At 41.6% G+C, this 17,802-nt stretch overlaps 1 protein-coding gene across 1 annotated transcript in view; it reads right to left on the minus strand.

Annotated features, from left to right (window-relative positions):
• CSMD1 (CUB and Sushi multiple domains 1) overlaps positions 1-17,802 on the minus strand; it is a 1,986,149-nt gene that overhangs the window by 309,249 nt on the left and 1,659,098 nt on the right. The window contains exon 27 of the mRNA XM_034647758.1: positions 12,185-12,387. Within this exon, the coding sequence (XP_034503649.1) occupies positions 12,185-12,387 (203 nt within the window). The remainder of the gene's footprint in view (positions 1-12,184; positions 12,388-17,802) is intronic.

The raw sequence follows: 17,802 nt of genomic DNA on the forward strand, positions 1-17,802 counted from the left end.
TTCCCTGGAGTCTATTTCTAGAACTGAGAATACATAATAGCAATTCCTTATATTTGGAGAAAACTGATAAGTCAAAGTGCTTTTATCTTCTGTACCTTTGAGTATAGTCCGCATAAAAACGGTACCGTGGTAGGCACAGTATTATGTTCTAATTTAACCTAATTACCATGGAAATTAGTGCTAACGGGTTTGACTCACATGCTGAAGTTTACATCACTGGTACGGATGGGGCCAAGCTCCTGGTCAGATGCTCTCATGTACAGAAAACCATGCTTCTATGCTGCCTATTCTAAAAATTATACAAGTGTATGTGTGGTATGTGCATGTGTGTATGTGTGTGGTGTGTGCATGTGTGTATGTGTGTGGTGTGTGCATGTCTGTGTGCATGTGTGTGGTCTGTGCATGTGTGTGCATGTGTTTGTGTATACAGTGTGTGTGGGGTATGTGCATGTGTGTGTGCATGTGTGTGTATATAGTGTGTGTGTGGTATGTGCATGTGTGTATGGGTGTATGTGTGTGTGTGTGGTGTGTGCATGTCTGTGGGCATGTGCGTGGTCTGTATGTATGTGCATGTGTATGCATGTGTTTGTGTATATGGTGTGTGGTGTGTGTATGTGTGTATTTGATGTGTACATCCGTGTGTATGTGTGTGGTGTGTGCGTGTGTGTGTGTGGTGTGTGCATGTCTGTGGGCATGCGTGTGGTCTGTGTATGTGTGTGTATTTGGTGTGTACATCTGTGTGTATGTGTGTGGTGTGTGCATGTGTGTGGTGTGTGCATGTCTGTGTGCATGTGTGTGTGTANTGCATGTGTGTGTATATAGTGTGTGTGTGGTATGTGCATGTGTGTATGGGTGTATGTGTGTGTGTGTGGTGTGTGCATGTCTGTGGGCATGTGCGTGGTCTGTATGTATGTGCATGTGTATGCATGTGTTTGTGTATATGGTGTGTGGTGTGTGTATGTGTGTGTATTTGGTGTGTACATCCGTGAGTATGTGTGTGGTGTGTGCATGTGTGTGTGGTGTGTGCATGTCTGTGGGCATGTGTGTGGTCTGTGTATGTGTGTGTATTTGCTGTGTACATCTGTGTGTATGTGTGCATGTGTGTGGTTTGTGCATGCCTGTGTGCATGTGTGTGTGTGTATGATGTGTGTGTGTGGTGTGTGCATGTGTGTGGTCTGTTTATGTGTGCTCATGTGTGTGTATATGGTTTGTGTGTATGTGTATGTGTGTGTGCATGTGTGTGCTGTGTGTATGTGTGTATGCATGTGGTGTGTGCATGTCTCTGTGCATGTGTGGTGTGTGTGCATGTTTTGGTGTGTGCATGTCTGTGTGTGTGGTCTGTGTACGTGTGTGCATATGTGTGTATGTGTGTATGTGTGTGCATGTGTGTATATATGGGGTGTGTGTGTATGTATGTGTGTTGCATGTGTACATTTGAGATCATGCAGTTTGTCACAGTTCGAATCAGTCTAATTAAGCTTAAGTTAGACATATGAAATTTTATATATAAATGCAAAGACTACATATTTATATAATAGAAATGATATACGTACATATTTTCCCTCTTGTGCTCAGTGATAGGATTGCTAGGATCTGGAGAGCCTATAGACTTTTTAACAATGCCTAGTGCTGCCAAGTAGTTACTCCGATCCTCACCACAGATATGTTTCCAACTGCCTCAGTGAGGATGGGAGCTATCTGGGGGGCCTACTTTAAGTTATTTTAAAATGGAATTTGACACACATCTTCTGCATGGGTCTGGAAGCATCCTAAAGATTGCAAATATTAGAGCAAAATATTTTTTTAAAAATAATCTGTTTAGAGTATTCAATCTCACCAGAACCAAAAATTAAGAAAATAAAAAACAAGCAGAAAATGCAGATATATACATAAGAAAGAAGACAAAAAGGCAAAATACTATGTGTCAAATGTGAAGCAGAAAGTATGCAGTACGTCGTGCAAAATATCATGACCTTTGAGTACAAGGCTCTCAGTAAAAACCAGAAGGTTATAAAAATAATTTGTGATGAATATTATGAAAGGGAAGTATAAAAATCAGATAAAATAGGTTCTTATTCTTCAGATTCAGAGAATCTCCTAAAAGGTGTTGTGTTTCACCAAATTTGTAAAATGAAGACTGAGTGGTGGAGCGGGTAGTCTCGGCCAAGGGAGCTGTGGAGTGAAGGCCTGAACACAAGAGAAAAGAACCTGATGGAGGAGTGCAAGCAGTGAGTGAGAATGGAGAGGTAGACAGAAGTGGGATGTTGACCAACTCAAGGTCATGTGACAGAGCTCAGATTTTATTCCAATGTGAGCGAGACACTAGAGTAGCTTTCAAGCAGGGGCTCAGCTTGATCGGATTTGCTCTCTGCCAAGGCGGATCTTCTCAAATACAAGTTCAGCACAATTGCCCTGCTCTGAATGGGCCTATGGACCAGAGTCTGGGCTGGAAGAGACCCAGCTGCCGCAGTGACATACGTGATGAGGGTCCTGTGCAGATCACCTGCAGATTGGCTGTGGCAATGGGACCAATGTTCTAGTGGAAGAAGAGAAACAAGATGAAACCCCAAAGTGGAAAGTGTTAGTCCTGTGTATTTATTTTAAATTGTGATTTGAGCACTTACATACTAGAAGTAAGGAGTCAGGGAGAGTGAAGGATGAAAACAAGGAAAGGGAGAGGTCAACACACAGAACAAAGTCCCCAAATGAGCTGTGTAGTTAGGACGAGCCCTGCTCATGCAATATTCTGGGGAACAGGAGTGAGGAAATAAACATTTCCATTGGTCTGTGTGTCTGTTCGCAGGAAGCAGAAGGGAATCCTTCTGATGGCTTTGTCTTTACTGAGGTATGACTTGAGGTCATCTATTAAATGAAAGAGGATATGACAAGTTTGATAATTTGAGGAAAGTGGTGAAGAATTGAAAACGATAAGGTGAGTGTGGACAAGAGGTCACCAGACAAGTAAATCACCATAGCTGAGCCCTCAGCAGGTCTTGGCCAACATTTATAGTGGAAGAAGCTGCTGGCTTGTGTAGCTTTTGTCAGGAGCCCACCCAGCCTGCATGAGAATGGAGCAGGTGACAATGGCAGAAAGCCCACAAGATAAGAGGGTGCAGCATCTTGTAAAGGACGTGATTCTATGGAAAGCATTGCTCTGATAGGAAGAGGAGTCAAGAATTAAGAGGAAGGACTAGGAGGGAGAAAGCAAGAGCCTCCATGTTCCAGTAAAATAAAAGAAATGGAGTAAAGGTGGGGAGGGAGGGCGGGGTTGGAAAGACACAGAGTAGAAGAAAGATATGTTTGAACTTAACTTTTCAAGTGTTTTAGGTGAAGCATGGACAGTGTACATCCCAAGAGGGGTTAGGGAAGTGCAGTGGAGAAGACCAAAGGCTAGAAGACAGGAGCTGAGAATCCCAGAGCTGGACTGGTCATGCATGGGAGGGGAAGGACAGGATAAGATCCACAGGAACCAAAGAGACATGGAGGATTGCCGATGAATGGCATATATGGTTCCAATGGTGCTATGACCCTATATTTTGTAGATGTTAATTGTCTAATTGCCTTTCCCTCACCACCCTTGATGACAGGTCTATTTCTGCCTTCCACAGCACTGGGTCCCAGTACCAGCATTGTATCAGAAACATAATAGGAAGAGGTCAAATATTTGTTGATGAATAAATGCCATTCATACATGAGTGAATAAAGGAATGGTTAAATTCCTTACTTCCAAATTATTATAGTAATGGTATGACACACATTATGAGGCTAAGGGTGTGGTTAGATGGTTAAACTCAACAGTTATCATCAAGGTGATTTGCATTTTCAACGCTCTCATTACTGACTCAACTTATTTTTGAATGCCATGTTTTTAAAGACATTGTGAGAATTCAGTCTATTAAATCTGGGAGCATTGCTCTTTCCTTAAAATAAGGTTGCACAAGTCTGCCTAATATATCATGTGTTGATTTAGAGTTTGAGATTCATGGGGAATTTTATGTCCAAGGTCTCAGGGAAGGGTCAGCATGCTGTGACTGGCCACAGAAATCACTATTGCCTGAGGTATGATCAATGAGCGCTAAGCACGAGTAGGATTTATATTAGCAGAAATGCAGTTACAGATGATATTCCAGCTGGTAGTTCTATAGAACAATGTTGATACCCTCTTTTATTATCAAGCGTCAAAGAGACATCCTCAAGAAAATGAAACCATTGTGCACTGTTGGTGGGAATATAAATTGGTGCAACCACTGTGGGAAACATGATGGAAGTTCCTCAAAAAATTAAAAAGTAGAATTATGTTATGATCCAGCAATTGCACTACAGGGTATTAATCTAAAAAATTAAAACAGGATTTTGAATAAATATCTTCACCCCCCATGTCCATTGCAGCATTGTTCACAGTAGCCAAGATATGGAAACCTACATGTCCATCAGTAGATGAGTGGATAAAGAAGATGTAATCCCATTGTATATATCTATCTTTACATCTGTCTGTTTATATCTATATAGATATATAATGGAAAATTATTCAGTCTTAAAAACAGAAGAAAATCCTGCCATTTTTGACAATACAGATGACACTGAGGGCATTATGTTGAGTAAGATACGTCAGACAGAGAAAGACAAATATTCTAGAATATCACATAGGTGGAATCTAAAACAGACAAATTAATAGAATCAGAGAGTAGAAAGGTATTTACCAAGGCTGGAGAATGTGGGAAGTGGGGAGATGTTGGTCAAAAGGTACAAACTTCTAATTACAAAATAAATGAATTCTAGGAATCTAATGCATTGTGATTATAGTGAAAAACACTGTATTATATACTTGGAAGTTGCTCAGAGAGTAGATCTTACATATTCTCACCACTAAAAAGAAACGGTGATTACGTGATGTGATGGAGGTGTTAGCAAAAGCTAAGATGGTAATCATTTTGCAAAATATAAATGTATCAAATTGCCAGGTTGTATACCTTAAAATTATACAATGCCATATTATATTTCAACAAAACTGGAAGGAAAAAAAAAGATGTATTCTCACAAACAGGAGAGCTGTCATTTACATGTCCTGTTTCTTTCCCTCTCCTTTCCTTACCAATCTTGTTGGTATCAGACACAGCTAATCACAGCTAAAATCCCAGCTTTCTACGAAATTACAGGATTTAGAGCCTCGGCTAAACTGGCATCTTAGGCTCAATCAATTCAGGACATATGCTTTGTACCTCTGTCACGAGCTAGGTGCTGGCGATCAAAGCTGAATAGAACTCTTTGACCTCGAGCTGTTCACAATCCATGTGTGTGAGTAGCAACAGTAAGAGTTGATCCCTTGGTCCCTTGAGGAAAGTTCTGGGAGAGCAGAGAGGATCAGTGGTTCTAGCTTCACTTGCTCTGTACTGTCCCTCACAGAATCCTGGCCCGTTAACCCAAGGTTCACAGCTGGGTCTCTCCCATAAAACAATCCCACTCTGTTCAGCCCTTGGCAGCCCCAGTGGCCTCTTCCATTATAAACAACAAATTTTTTTTAACATAAAAATGTACCTATTAAATTATCTTTCAGTAAAGCAAATTAGGAAGAGATGTCATGTAGCCACTAAGTTACAGCCGAGATTTATGAAGAAATCAATCTCAGAAAATCTGAGATGCCAAGTCGCTCCAGAGCTGTGTTCCCTAAGAAGTGCTGATAGCCCGGACCACTGAAGGCTCGCTTGAAGTTTACTTAACCTGCAGAGTAAAGGTCAGTTTTGTGGGCTGAACTCCATTTTCTTGCATTGTATGCATGATTAAATGGTAATTAAGTTTTAATGAAAAGTGTTAGGCTGATTACAATTAGCATAACCGCACTAGTCAGCTCATGTTCTCACGTTTACGTGTTATGCTGAGCTGGCAGGACAATGGGCCTTTAACGGGGCTTGCATAGCTTGTGAGCATCAATAACTCATTTCCTAGTGCAGAAAAGCTTGTCTTACGGTAAAGTGAAGTAAACACACACATAGGGAAGCCTGTGATCCATCCCCTACTCTATCAGTAGCCATTAAACACACACACACACACAACACACACACACACAGAGTTGAGAAGAAGCAATTACTATTTCCACAGCCTCAGTAAAAGCAGTCCCTGGCCCAAGATTATTTTAGAGCAGGGAAAAAATGATCATGTTTTAATGAAATAACAAAATTTATCAAATGATAGATTAAACTGAGTTCATTTAAAAAATGGGTATTAAGCTTTATAAAATAAAAATGTTCTGTCTGGTTTCCAAATGGCATCAAGATATTAAGGAATCAAGGATAAATAAATGTCTAAATAATTATAAAACATAAATGGTCAACAAAGATGCCTAACTTTTATGGCTTCTGTATAATATATTCTTGACTAGTCAAGATGCAGTCTCTATGGGCCACTGAACTTCTGATAATAAACATTATATGAAGATAATTTAACTCGACTGTCAACATTGAGTAAAAACAAATCCAGAAGTGAAAGAATCTTAATATTAAAATTAGTGTTTTAATATTTATTATTAAAATCTTCTATTAGAAGTTTTGAATGAAGCTAAAGGTAATGCAGGAGACATCATTTTCTGTAGATGGCATGAAGTGTTTGCCATGCAATCAAAATCATCCTAATATTTTCAAGCATATTCAATTAGCAAATACTTTTCAGCCACTAATTATTTATCATGTTGTAGAAATACAAACATAGTCTGCCCTCCAAGAATGTGTCTAGTAACTGCAAATAGAGTACTCACTGGAAGCACTGTAACAGACGTATGGGCATTAGATTTGGAGACTGTTAAGTGACACGTGACTCATCCCACTAAAGCAATCTTAAAAGGTGGCTGTGGCTACACTGGGGTTCCTTAAGCCAGCAAAGAGGAAAGGGTATGTAAGTAAGTTTGTAAAATGCACATATGTATGTGGGGCATACCGAGGGAGGGTTGTTGTCCTGCTGGAGTGTAAGTTACAAGGGGTTCGACAGGATGGAGGGCAGTGGTTGCAGGTGATATGGAAAATGTGGATTAGTGCAAGTTTGCATAGAATATTTTAGAGCCTTGATTTTGGCAACAGGGAGAATCAGAAATGTGTCTTGCTGGGATGGGAAGACAGTGACCAGAAGTGAGGTGTCATCTGAGTTGCTTCTCTAAAGACTCATCCTGCTTCCTGTGCTCAGATAAGTTAGTAAATGGGCAAAGGCAGGAGAGAGGAAGCCAGTTCGTAAGCCATGATAACTCAGCCCAATCCCTGATGACTTAGACTGAGGTGGTAGGAATACAAGTCGAGAGAATTGGTTGGAATTGGGGTTTTGAATATGGACAGCACTGAATTTGTTGCTGGATGATATGTGGGGTGTGAGGCAAAGAGTTTTGTAAAAACAAAGGCTTTGCCCTGAGCAACTAACAGAATGGCATTGACATTTGCCAAGACAGGAAAGACTTCAAGAACATGAGGCTCAGGAACGGACTGGATTAGAAGTAGGGACAAATGTCATGTGTCCAGTTGCCTGCCCCGTATCTCCGCATCGAAGCGGACAGCAGTGCCGAGTAGGCAGTGGATGCTCAGGGGACAGGTTTTGGGAGGTTGGCTGATAAAACCTGAGGAGTGAGTGTTGGTAGAGAAGAAACACACGATGTCACCCTGGTGACATCCAGCCTTTACAGTTTGGGAGAAGGAAGAGGAAAAGCAGCAAAAGAGGCTGCAATAGAGGGGCCATTGGACTCAGGAGGACTAAGAGAGAAAGGGAAGCCTGGAACAGTTGGAGAACGTGTTTGGGGGACAGGGACATTGTCAAATAAAATTACAAAGCTCCAACTTACTACGGAGTTATGTGCCTACGAGGTACAGCAGCGCTGATGTCCAATTCTTATGCTTCAAATTTATTTAAAATCCGATGGTTCAAATGTCTCTAAGAAAACCAATGTCCAAATAAATATTTTCCCTCCAATAATTCAGTGACACCTATAATTTGTAGCTCACATATTATTGGCATACTATCAAGTTAAAATGGTTTACCAAGAAAACTCTAGTTTAATCCTATTGAATAAATGGCACTTTTGCCTGGCAACAGTGGTCATACTTGAAGTATCAGTTACATGAGGAAAGCATTCCATTTCAGTTCCATCATTTTAAATTTTATTTTGAACTCATAATGACGTGCTAATACTTCAAATTTTAACATTAGCTTGACTTATACATGGTAAAACAATCTAACATACATCAAGTACCTATTCTTTCTTCTTTTACTTTTTGTTTTGCTGTCTTGAAATTAGACACAAATACATGGACTTTTCCTTCCTCTCCCTTACAGAAGAGGAGCAAAGGCCTTTTAGTCTGGAGGGATAGGTTGTTTTGGAGATTTTGAGAAGACTCAGCCTTTGGTTTGGAAAGAATCCAGCTTGAATTAGTTTTCTTGCTGGAGCCTCCAGTGACAAAAGGAAGGCTCTGGAACTACAGAGATGAATAGGAGCACATTGGTCAAGGGTGTGGGTAGGTTGACCAGTTGTTCCAGTTTGCTGGGTCTGAAAGTGGTTCCTGGAACATAGGAGTATCTGTTTTATAATCTGACTGAAGGGTTTCAGGAAACTTCTTTGCTAAAGTCAGACAAGTCCTGGGCAAACTCCAACAAGTTTGCAACCCTAGACATAAGAGTCAACTTTTCATCAAGTTCTCAGAGACACAGAGCCTTGTGTCTCAGTGTCCCACTCCCACTGGTGTCCTGGAACTGACAGAGTTTGCTGTGATGTTCATTGAGCATCTTGGTTGTGGAGAGGGCAGGATGACTGTCCACGTTCCAGCCTGTGGTCCACAGATAGAGCCATGTAAGACAGATCTGTGTGGCTGCCAAGAGGACTGGCAGCCAAACAGACCAGGACCATGTGGGGAGGCAAGAGTGGAGGTAATAACTAAGAGCAGAGAGGACCTGGTCCTTCCCTACTGACCCCACAGAATACATCCTTGCTTCCCACACACTCCAAAATTGGGGGGGAGCTCTGTGAAGTCAGCTGACATTGGGCTTCTCATCTACCTTAATGCAAGGGAAATTGAACTGGATATAATTTCATTTAGAAAAATGAGAAATGGGATTTGTTTTATTAACCGAGAGAGTGGAACCCACTCTTGACCATTTCATATGCTTGCCAATATTGCTTATAGAATTGTATTATTCAGGATCCAACACAAAACATACGGCACATTTCCAATAGGATTATTTGAGAGGGTTTCTTTAAAAGGTTAATCCCAGGTGCTTACTGGGAAATGGTTATAAGAGGGTTTCTTTAAAAGGTTAATCCCAGGTGCTTACTGGGAAATGGTTATAAGAAAAAAAAAAAAAAGAAGAAGTAAAAGAACTAGAAAAGAACATGGATGGACATGGCTTCTTGAGAAAAGCACTGAGCTCTGACTGAGGAACTTAGCCAAGCCCAGGGGAACCAGCAGGGAGGGAACAGAGAACCACATCCCCACTCTACTTCCTGTGTCTCTCATGTCCTGCCAGAGCTCCCCATTGGATGAATTCAAATAGGACAGAAGACATAGTTCACTTCTAGGGTCAGAAAGTAGTTTGAGAAATGGTAGAGAATAATCTAAAAAGGACAAATGGAAAATTTACAACATAGAATATAGAGTTCTGTAAATGCAGATATCCTTAAAAATTGGTGCAGTATCTTCGATCCACAAATAAAACAATAAGGACAGAGACAGAATGTCAGTCACAAATCTTTAGAGGTTAAGATAGAAACCCACATTCCCTTACTCAGGGTCCAGGATAAATTTTTGTAAATTATGCCGAACAAAGGTTTTATATCTTTTCCCCCTATTTTTATAGAGTTTTAAAGACAACCTTGCAGCAACCCATTCATAAAAAGCCTCAGATGCCCTAAAACATGGAATTTCCCAAAGCCTACCAGACTCACAAACTTATTAGCTGGAAATGGGGGAGGGAAAGTTCTTGTGCAAGGTCTTGTCAAACCATATGAAACTGCCAATTGTCAAACATTTTTATCTACAAAAATAACAATTTCATATGGTTTGAACAGGAACATATGGAATACTGAATTAAAAAAAAATAAGCAAGTCTCATTTCTGCAGGAATTTTAATGGATGTGTTCATGTTGATCACTTCCTAAATGTCAATGTATTAATCATAGGGGAAGAACCAAAATATCTATGATTCTCAAATAACTGTAATAAAGGGCCTTTAAAAAGGAACATAGAAAAATAAGTGGTTTCTGGGTTCTGCAAGAATTTTAAAAAGGGAAAATTTTTAAAAGGCCAGGAACAAAACTATACACTGTTACCCTATGATCCAGCAATCATGTTCCTTGGTATTTGCCCAAATGAATTGAAAACTTACTTTCACACAAAATCCTGCACAAGAATGTTTATAGCAGCTTTATTCACAATTGCCAAAGCCTGTAAGGAACCAAGATGCCCTTCAGGAGGTGAATAGATAAACTGTGGTCCGTCCGGACAATGAAATATTTTCCATCACTAAAAAGAAATGAGTTATCCATCACTAAAAAGAGGTGAAAAGAGACAGAGGAACCTTAATTGCATATCACCAGGTAAAAGAAGCCAGTCTGAAAAAGCTATATACTGTATGATTTCAACTCTATAACATGCTGGGGAAAGCAAAAATATGGAAACAGTAAATGGATCTGTGGTTGCCAGGGGGTGAGGGTACAGGGGAGGGATGAAAAGTCAGAACATCGAAGATTTTGAGGCAGTGAAACTACTCTGTATAATACTATAGTGGTGGACACATGTCATTGTACATTTGTCTAAACCCACAGAATGTCAACCGCAAAGGGGTCCCCAATGTGAGCCGTGGCTCTGGGTGATGATGACATGTCCCATCAATTACAGCAAGTGCACCATCTGGTGGGGCTGCTGGTGGTGGGGGAGGCTGTGCGCGGGGTGGGGGGCAGATGGGAAACCTCTGAGCCTTCCTTTCAATTTTGCTGTGAACCTAAACCTGTCCTAAATAAACATCTATTTTTTAAAAAGGGCAGGCAAGTACAGAATGGGTAAGAGAAACAAACATAACTCATAGTGTTGCCGACTTTTCTGTTTTGCCAAATAAGGACAGTAAATCACACATATACCGTCTACTTCCCACTTCTGAAGATTAAAAAAAAGAAGAAGAAGAGAAAGAAGAAGAAGAAAGAGGAAAAATCTTGGAATAAAGGAATGTTTCCCCCCAAACCAGGTTAGCTGGAACAAACTCACCTCAAATATGCTTACCATGGGCCAGTGAAAAATTTAGCACATTTTTGCAAATTACTGCGCTGGAATCGCAGGGAAACCAGAGATAAAAAATTGCACAGACGATAATCTCATTTTTATTAGCAACCTTTTAAAGCATTAAACTGAGCTAAGTCCATTTTCTTATGTAAATCCTAAATATGGCTCACCAGTGACCTGCCAAGGAACAGTTGAGTCGGAATGTGTTTATGTGCAAATGTCACTCGTTTTATGACCGCGGCTGACCGTGCGCACCACCAAACCATACGACGTCTCTACACGGTGCAATGGGAAGGTACTCAGAGGGTGAGCTTCCACAAAATATCTCCACTCCTTCCTTCTTGGGAAACTGCTCGTTAAAAAATGGGCCAGGCAGCAAAGGTGGCACCTCTCCTTCAGGGGGTAAGAGCTGCAATGTGCAAATGAGGGGTCCTGTGGGCGATCCTGTAGGGGATTACTCCATCATGTGAACTACTTGAAACCTTGGCACAAAGGAGGGGGGAATGCAGGGCACTTCTGTGCAGGGTAGTGGATGGCAGACCCTCCCTGTGGCTGATCAGAAGCTCCATTGATGGAGACTTCATACACAGAGCGGGGGTAATAAGGGCCTGCAGTTGGTGCGGGTTTGCGGGGGCACCACAGATAACTGGCACATTCAGGTAGCAACCCACATCTGTCTTGGGCGCATATTTTGCTAGTGAACTGAAGTCTTTAAAATTCTACGTCTAATGTTTTCATGTAACTAAGGAATGCATTGCCTCACCCTCCCTGATAATGCACAGCATGTCGGAAAACGAACCTTTCCCTTGATCTGCATTCTCCGAATGTCACATTATGCTCAACAGAAATGCCCTCCGTGAAGGGGAAGGCCTAAGAACACACAGCGAGTTCTGACTCCACCGCACACACGTGCCCAGCAGACACACGCCAAGGCCGCCGCCACCTACTTGAGAACTGAATGGAGAAACCCGACTTGCTGATGAAGAAGTCACTGTCGAACTGCAGGGTGAGCGAGCTGAAGGTGCTGTGGGTGTCCTCGGGGAGCATGGAGCCGCTCCACTCCTTGAGCAGGATGTCGCTGTCCACCGGCCCGTCCCACACCTTCAGGATGTCGTGGGCCGTCTCCGTGTCGAACACGATGAAGTGCAGGCTGCGGGAAAGAGCACGGCTTGTACGTCACTCAGAGGACGGCTGCCCGCGCCACCCCAGCACCCGGAGCACAAATGTGGACGCGCCGAGCTCCGTGGGTCCGTCTGCCCGCCCAAACCCCACCCAGACCTGCCTGGTGCTACCTGACCAAGAGGGAGGAGGCAATCCAGCCTCTGAGCCCTGCATTCCCTGGTGCAAATTAGGATTACTTCTGCCTGCGCAGGATACGGAGCCTGCCAAGCTCTGGGCAGAGCTATGTATTCAAGGACCAAAACAATTCCTTTCAAGACAGCCAGTTCTTTTTATAATTCAAATCTTCCTCAGGCCACCAAATCAAAGGTGAGTTTGACATCGCTTTGTTTTAAGCGAATCAAAGTCCGATTTTTATGCGGGGCCCCTGTGGTTCTTGAAATGTCCCACTAGGTGGTAGCATCTGTGCCAAGAGAAACAGACTTGCAAAGGCAACGTTCCAGCACAAAGATATTGTACTTGAATCTGAACCGTCGGATCTCACGCTGCGTTTTCTATCAAGTTTATTTTCAGAAAGATTATTTATTTGAAATACCAACACAAAGGCAGAAATGTGCGTATAAACTGCTTTCTTGATAACATTTTAATATACTTCTATCAGATTTAGAGATCCTCTCCAGAGCAACTTGAACATCTCTGTGTCTGGCAAGCTCGCTCCTAGAGACCGCGGCTGTGGTCCGTGGCTACTCTAACAGACATGCGGGGGAGCCGAGCTGACATGAGGACACAGACCAGTGTTTCCTGACTGCCTTGCTTTCCAGCTTCTCCTTCACTGTTTCACTGCTTGTTCCACAAAATCGTCAGGGAGATGATTAAAAAAACATAATAAATGAAATAAGAAAAACAGGACACAGATCCCAATAATTTCTTCTGTGCATATTATATATTCAAAGAAAGTATCTATCTCACTTTGCAGAAAGTATGAGCTGTGGCATATTTTTAAGACGTCTCATATGAAATATTTTTAATACAAAGGAAAGTACAGAAGGCAGCAGACACACTATGCCCACCACCGCCCATGTTCACGTGTTGCCTGATGTGCTTCAGATCTTTAAAAATAAAATCTTTTAGATACAGCCTCACGGTCCTTCCTTCCACTTACTCATCTCTCCTTCTGTCATTCCACGTTCTGAAATGTTCACGGATCGTGTCCTCATTTACGGAATTTTCATTGCCGTCGTGTGCATATATATCCCCAGGCAATACAGAATCCTAATTTGGACATTTAGCACTAATTGTGTAAGAGATGTCATTTGGGCATTGTATGCGCTCCTACCATTTCCAGTTGCTGTTTACATTCAGCATTATGTGAAAGCTTCTATCCTGAAAAATGTGGGTTTTGTCACTCCACTTCACAAGCAAGCATAAATGCTTTATTTTTCTAGTCATCTACTAAAAAGGAATTTGCTTCTGCATTTTAGTTTGAGTGTGTGTGTGTGTGTGTGTGTGTGTGTGTGTGTTTATTTTTGTTAAGGTATAGTGGACACACAGCGTCACATGAGTTTCGGGTGTAAAACACAGTGATTCAACATGACTCTAGTCTACACTGCACTCGCCACAAGAGTAGTCCCATCAGCACAGCTTAGGCATGGCAATGGTGCTGCAGGAAGCAGCCCTGTAGACTCACCCAGGGTCTTTCTAGGCTCAAAAAGAATCTGCCAGCTGTTCTGCCCATAGTCTCACAATAATGTACACATACCCTTGTTCTGTCACATCTTTACCAACACCTGATAGTAGCCGACTGTAGGGCTGGGAAAATAGAATATCCGATGGTTGAGGAATGGTATCCTGTGCAAATTGCATTTCCTTGATTTCTCATGAGATAGAACATATTTTTTGGGTCTCTAAGGCATCCCTCCTTCGACATAGTTCAGCATTTTAACAAGGATGTACTGATCACCAGCTGTGTACCCAGCACTCTTCCAGGAATTTGGGATACATCAGAGAATGGAACATAGAACCTGGCATCAGGGTGCTGACATGGTGATGGGAGAGCCAGGAGATCACCCACAACTGTATCTCCTCACAGGTGTGAGGGAGACTGTGTATTAGTTGGGGGAACCACAGGTGGAGAAAGAAGAGGTCAAGGAAGCATCAGGTGCACCGGTCATGCTGTCAGGGGCAGGAGGCAAGGACTGAAGTACTCCATGGGGTGGCCAGGTTAAGCCATGTTGCATGGCCAGACATGAGCAGAGGCTCGCAGGAGGCAGGGAGGTCTGTCCTCTTCCATGTAAGGGACATGCATGGAGGATGTGCCTTCAGCTCTGGGGAACATCCAGGCACCCAGGGTAACCGGAGCAGGGAGAGGGACGAAGCAGTAAGAGCTCAGATGAGGGAAATAGTGGGTGGGGGGTGAGGGGAGAGTGCCACAGCTAGCACTTCGGAGACTGTTGTGAAGATTTGAGCTCTGCACTGGGTGACACACCAGCAGAACATTATCAGTGAAGCAATGAGCTCACCTATGATTGAAAACATTTACTCCACCTGCTGTGTTGACAGCAGACTGTAGAGGAAAACGTCGAATCAAGAGTAATCGAGGCAAGATGCATGGTGTTCAGAGGAGCTTGTCGGCAGAGGGGCTGAGTGGTGGTCAGATTCTGAAGGTAGAACCGGGAGTGGATGAGGCACGCATGAGGAAGAGAGAAAGCAAGACCACTCCAAGTTTCCTTCTTAAAAAAACTACAAAAACAGAGCTGCCATCAACTGAGCTGAGAAAAAAAAATAGGGGGAACGTTTTGTGGGATGGAGAAGACCAGAGGAGGGTCTCTGTGCATGCTGGGTGCAAGATGCGTCATGGGCACTGAGGAGAGCCGGTGGGGAGACAGTGCTCATATGAACTGGGAGTTCTGAAGACAAGTCTGGATGGAAATACTAAACGTGTGTGTCCTCAGCATGTAATGGTTGTTATACCACAGGACTAGATGAGACTGTCAAAGGTCATAGGTGAAGAAAAGGAGAGAGAGACATGCACTTTGAATTACCTGCTCACATAGGTTTTCCCACATTTGCAAGGTGTTATCTCTTTTGTCATTGCTATTATATTATATTATATTAATTATATTATGTTATATTACATTACATATTATATTATTATTATATTATATTTTTTGTGGAAAGATTTCACTACAACCCTTTATTATTTTAAGAAAAATTGCTGCTGCTTACCATGGTAGGAGGGTTTCTGTTTTACTTTGCTATGTAGTTGATCATGAAAAAAGTATTAAATTCTATGGGCACCTGGGTGGCTCAGTTGGTTAAGAATCTGCCTTCGGCTCGGGTCACGATCCTGGGATCCTGGGATTGAGTCCTGCAAGGGCTCCCTGCTCAGCAGGGAGTCTGCTTCTCCCTCACCCTCTGCCACTCCCCCTGCTCATGTTTTCTCTCTTGCTCATTCTCTCCCTATCTCAAATAAATAAATAAAATGTTAAAACAACAAATATTAAATTTTGTTAAATTATTTTTTTACACCTATTTATAGACCACAGAGTTATTTACTTTTTAACAATAGGATGAATTACAGAGTTCAGTTCTTAATTTTTATTTCTTGTACTTTGCTTGCCCTTCGACATGAAGGTTATTTTAGCCTCATTAAATGAATCAAACCATTGTCTTATTTTTTTTCTTTTAACTGCAAGATTTTTCTAATATATTGATATAATGTAATCTATGATTTTCTTAAATTTTCTAAAAACTCATCTCTACCATCTCTTCCATTCCTAGTGTTAATTATTTGGGCCTTCTATATTTTATCTTAATAAATCACTTCACTTATTGGTCTACTCAATGATATCTTTTCAAAAGCCAGTTTGTGGTTTGTTAATTCTCTCTACTGTTTCTTTCATTAATTTTTTTCACAATACTTGTTGTTTTTCCATTTCTACTTCTTTGAATTTTCTCTGATACTATTTTGCAAACGCCATTAGCTACAAACTTAACTTGTTGATTTTTAGGTTCTCCTATTCTTCTAATATGTGCATTCGGGACTATACGTTAAGTATGAAGTTATTAACCACATTTTTTTTTTAAATTTTCAAATGGAGGGTGTGTTTTCTTACTGAGACCAGCAGAGTCTGCCAAGCCCAAATATGCCACATTGGAATACTGATTATTTTGAATTAAAGTTACTTAAGAAACAGCTGATGCAAGAGGGACACTCTGACTCCCCCTTGTCGCCCTAGAAGAGGAGATAAATGTCCGCTGTGAAACGTACCCTCCTGTACCGGGAAGAGAGACATCCTTACCACCAGGGAGAGGGAATTGAGGGCCAAGAAGGCTGCACAACCCAACCTCATGACTTCCTCACTAATTTACCACCCTGAGTCCAAACTTCTTTGTCTTGTCAATTCTTCACGAACTTCTTATCTCCTCTATAAAAGCTGTAAAAACTGCCTGCTCTAGTCCGTTCTTTGAGTCTCATATTTCCAGTGGGGTTTCTGTACATGTGAATTAAATTTGGTTTTTCTCCTGTTATTCTGCCTTCAGTCGGTTTCATTATTTAGACCAGCCCAAGAAGCTATGAGGGAAGAAGGGGAGTGTTTTCCTCCCCTACATTACTTTTTTGCTATAGATTTCTATTTCTATCCCATTTTGTTTGGCATATGGGGCATAGAAGATAGTGATTCTCTGTATTTGTAGACAGTTTGTTTCTCGTATGTGATCATGTTCATGTATGATTCATACTTACTTGAACAGAATGTGCAGGTTCTAATTGGAGGCTGAATATCTTTTAAAAATAAGTCCAATAATTGCATGGTTCAAATCTTTTATAAGCTTACTAATTTTTTAAAGATTTTATTTATTTATTTGACAGAGAGAGAGACAGCCAGCGAGAGAGGGAACACAAGCAGGGGGAGTGGGAGAGGAAGAAGCAGGCTCCCAGCGGAGGAGCCCGATGTGGGGCCCGATCCCAGAACGCCGGGATCACGCCCCAAGCCGAAGGCAGACACCTAACGACTGAGCCACCCAGGTGCCCCTATAAGCTTACTAATTTGTTATCTGTTTGATCTATGGGTCATAAAGAGCTATACGAAGTGTACTGAGCAATTTCCAATGTCTCCATATAATTCAGTCATGTGTAGTAAATTATGTTCTTAGCAGAATGAAAGTTCCTAACTGTCATATATTCCTGGTGAATATATACCCCTAAACAAAATATAGTCCCATTTTGTGTGTTAATAATTGCATAACAGGTATCTGTAGTAAGGAACGATAGATAGTTTGAGTATAGAATTCCAGATCAATGGTTATTTTCCTTTAGTTCTTCAAAGACCTCCTTTGAATCTATATTGTTAAGATGTCTTTTATCAGGCTAATTAATATGTGCCTTTCTTTCTTTTGCTGTTTGTTAGATCTCCTTGCCTTTGATGTCCTTCAGTCTTACTAGAAT

Source organism: Ailuropoda melanoleuca, chromosome 18 (genome assembly GCF_002007445.2).
Source record: "Ailuropoda melanoleuca isolate Jingjing chromosome 18, ASM200744v2, whole genome shotgun sequence".
NCBI lineage: Eukaryota > Metazoa > Chordata > Mammalia > Carnivora > Ursidae > Ailuropoda > Ailuropoda melanoleuca.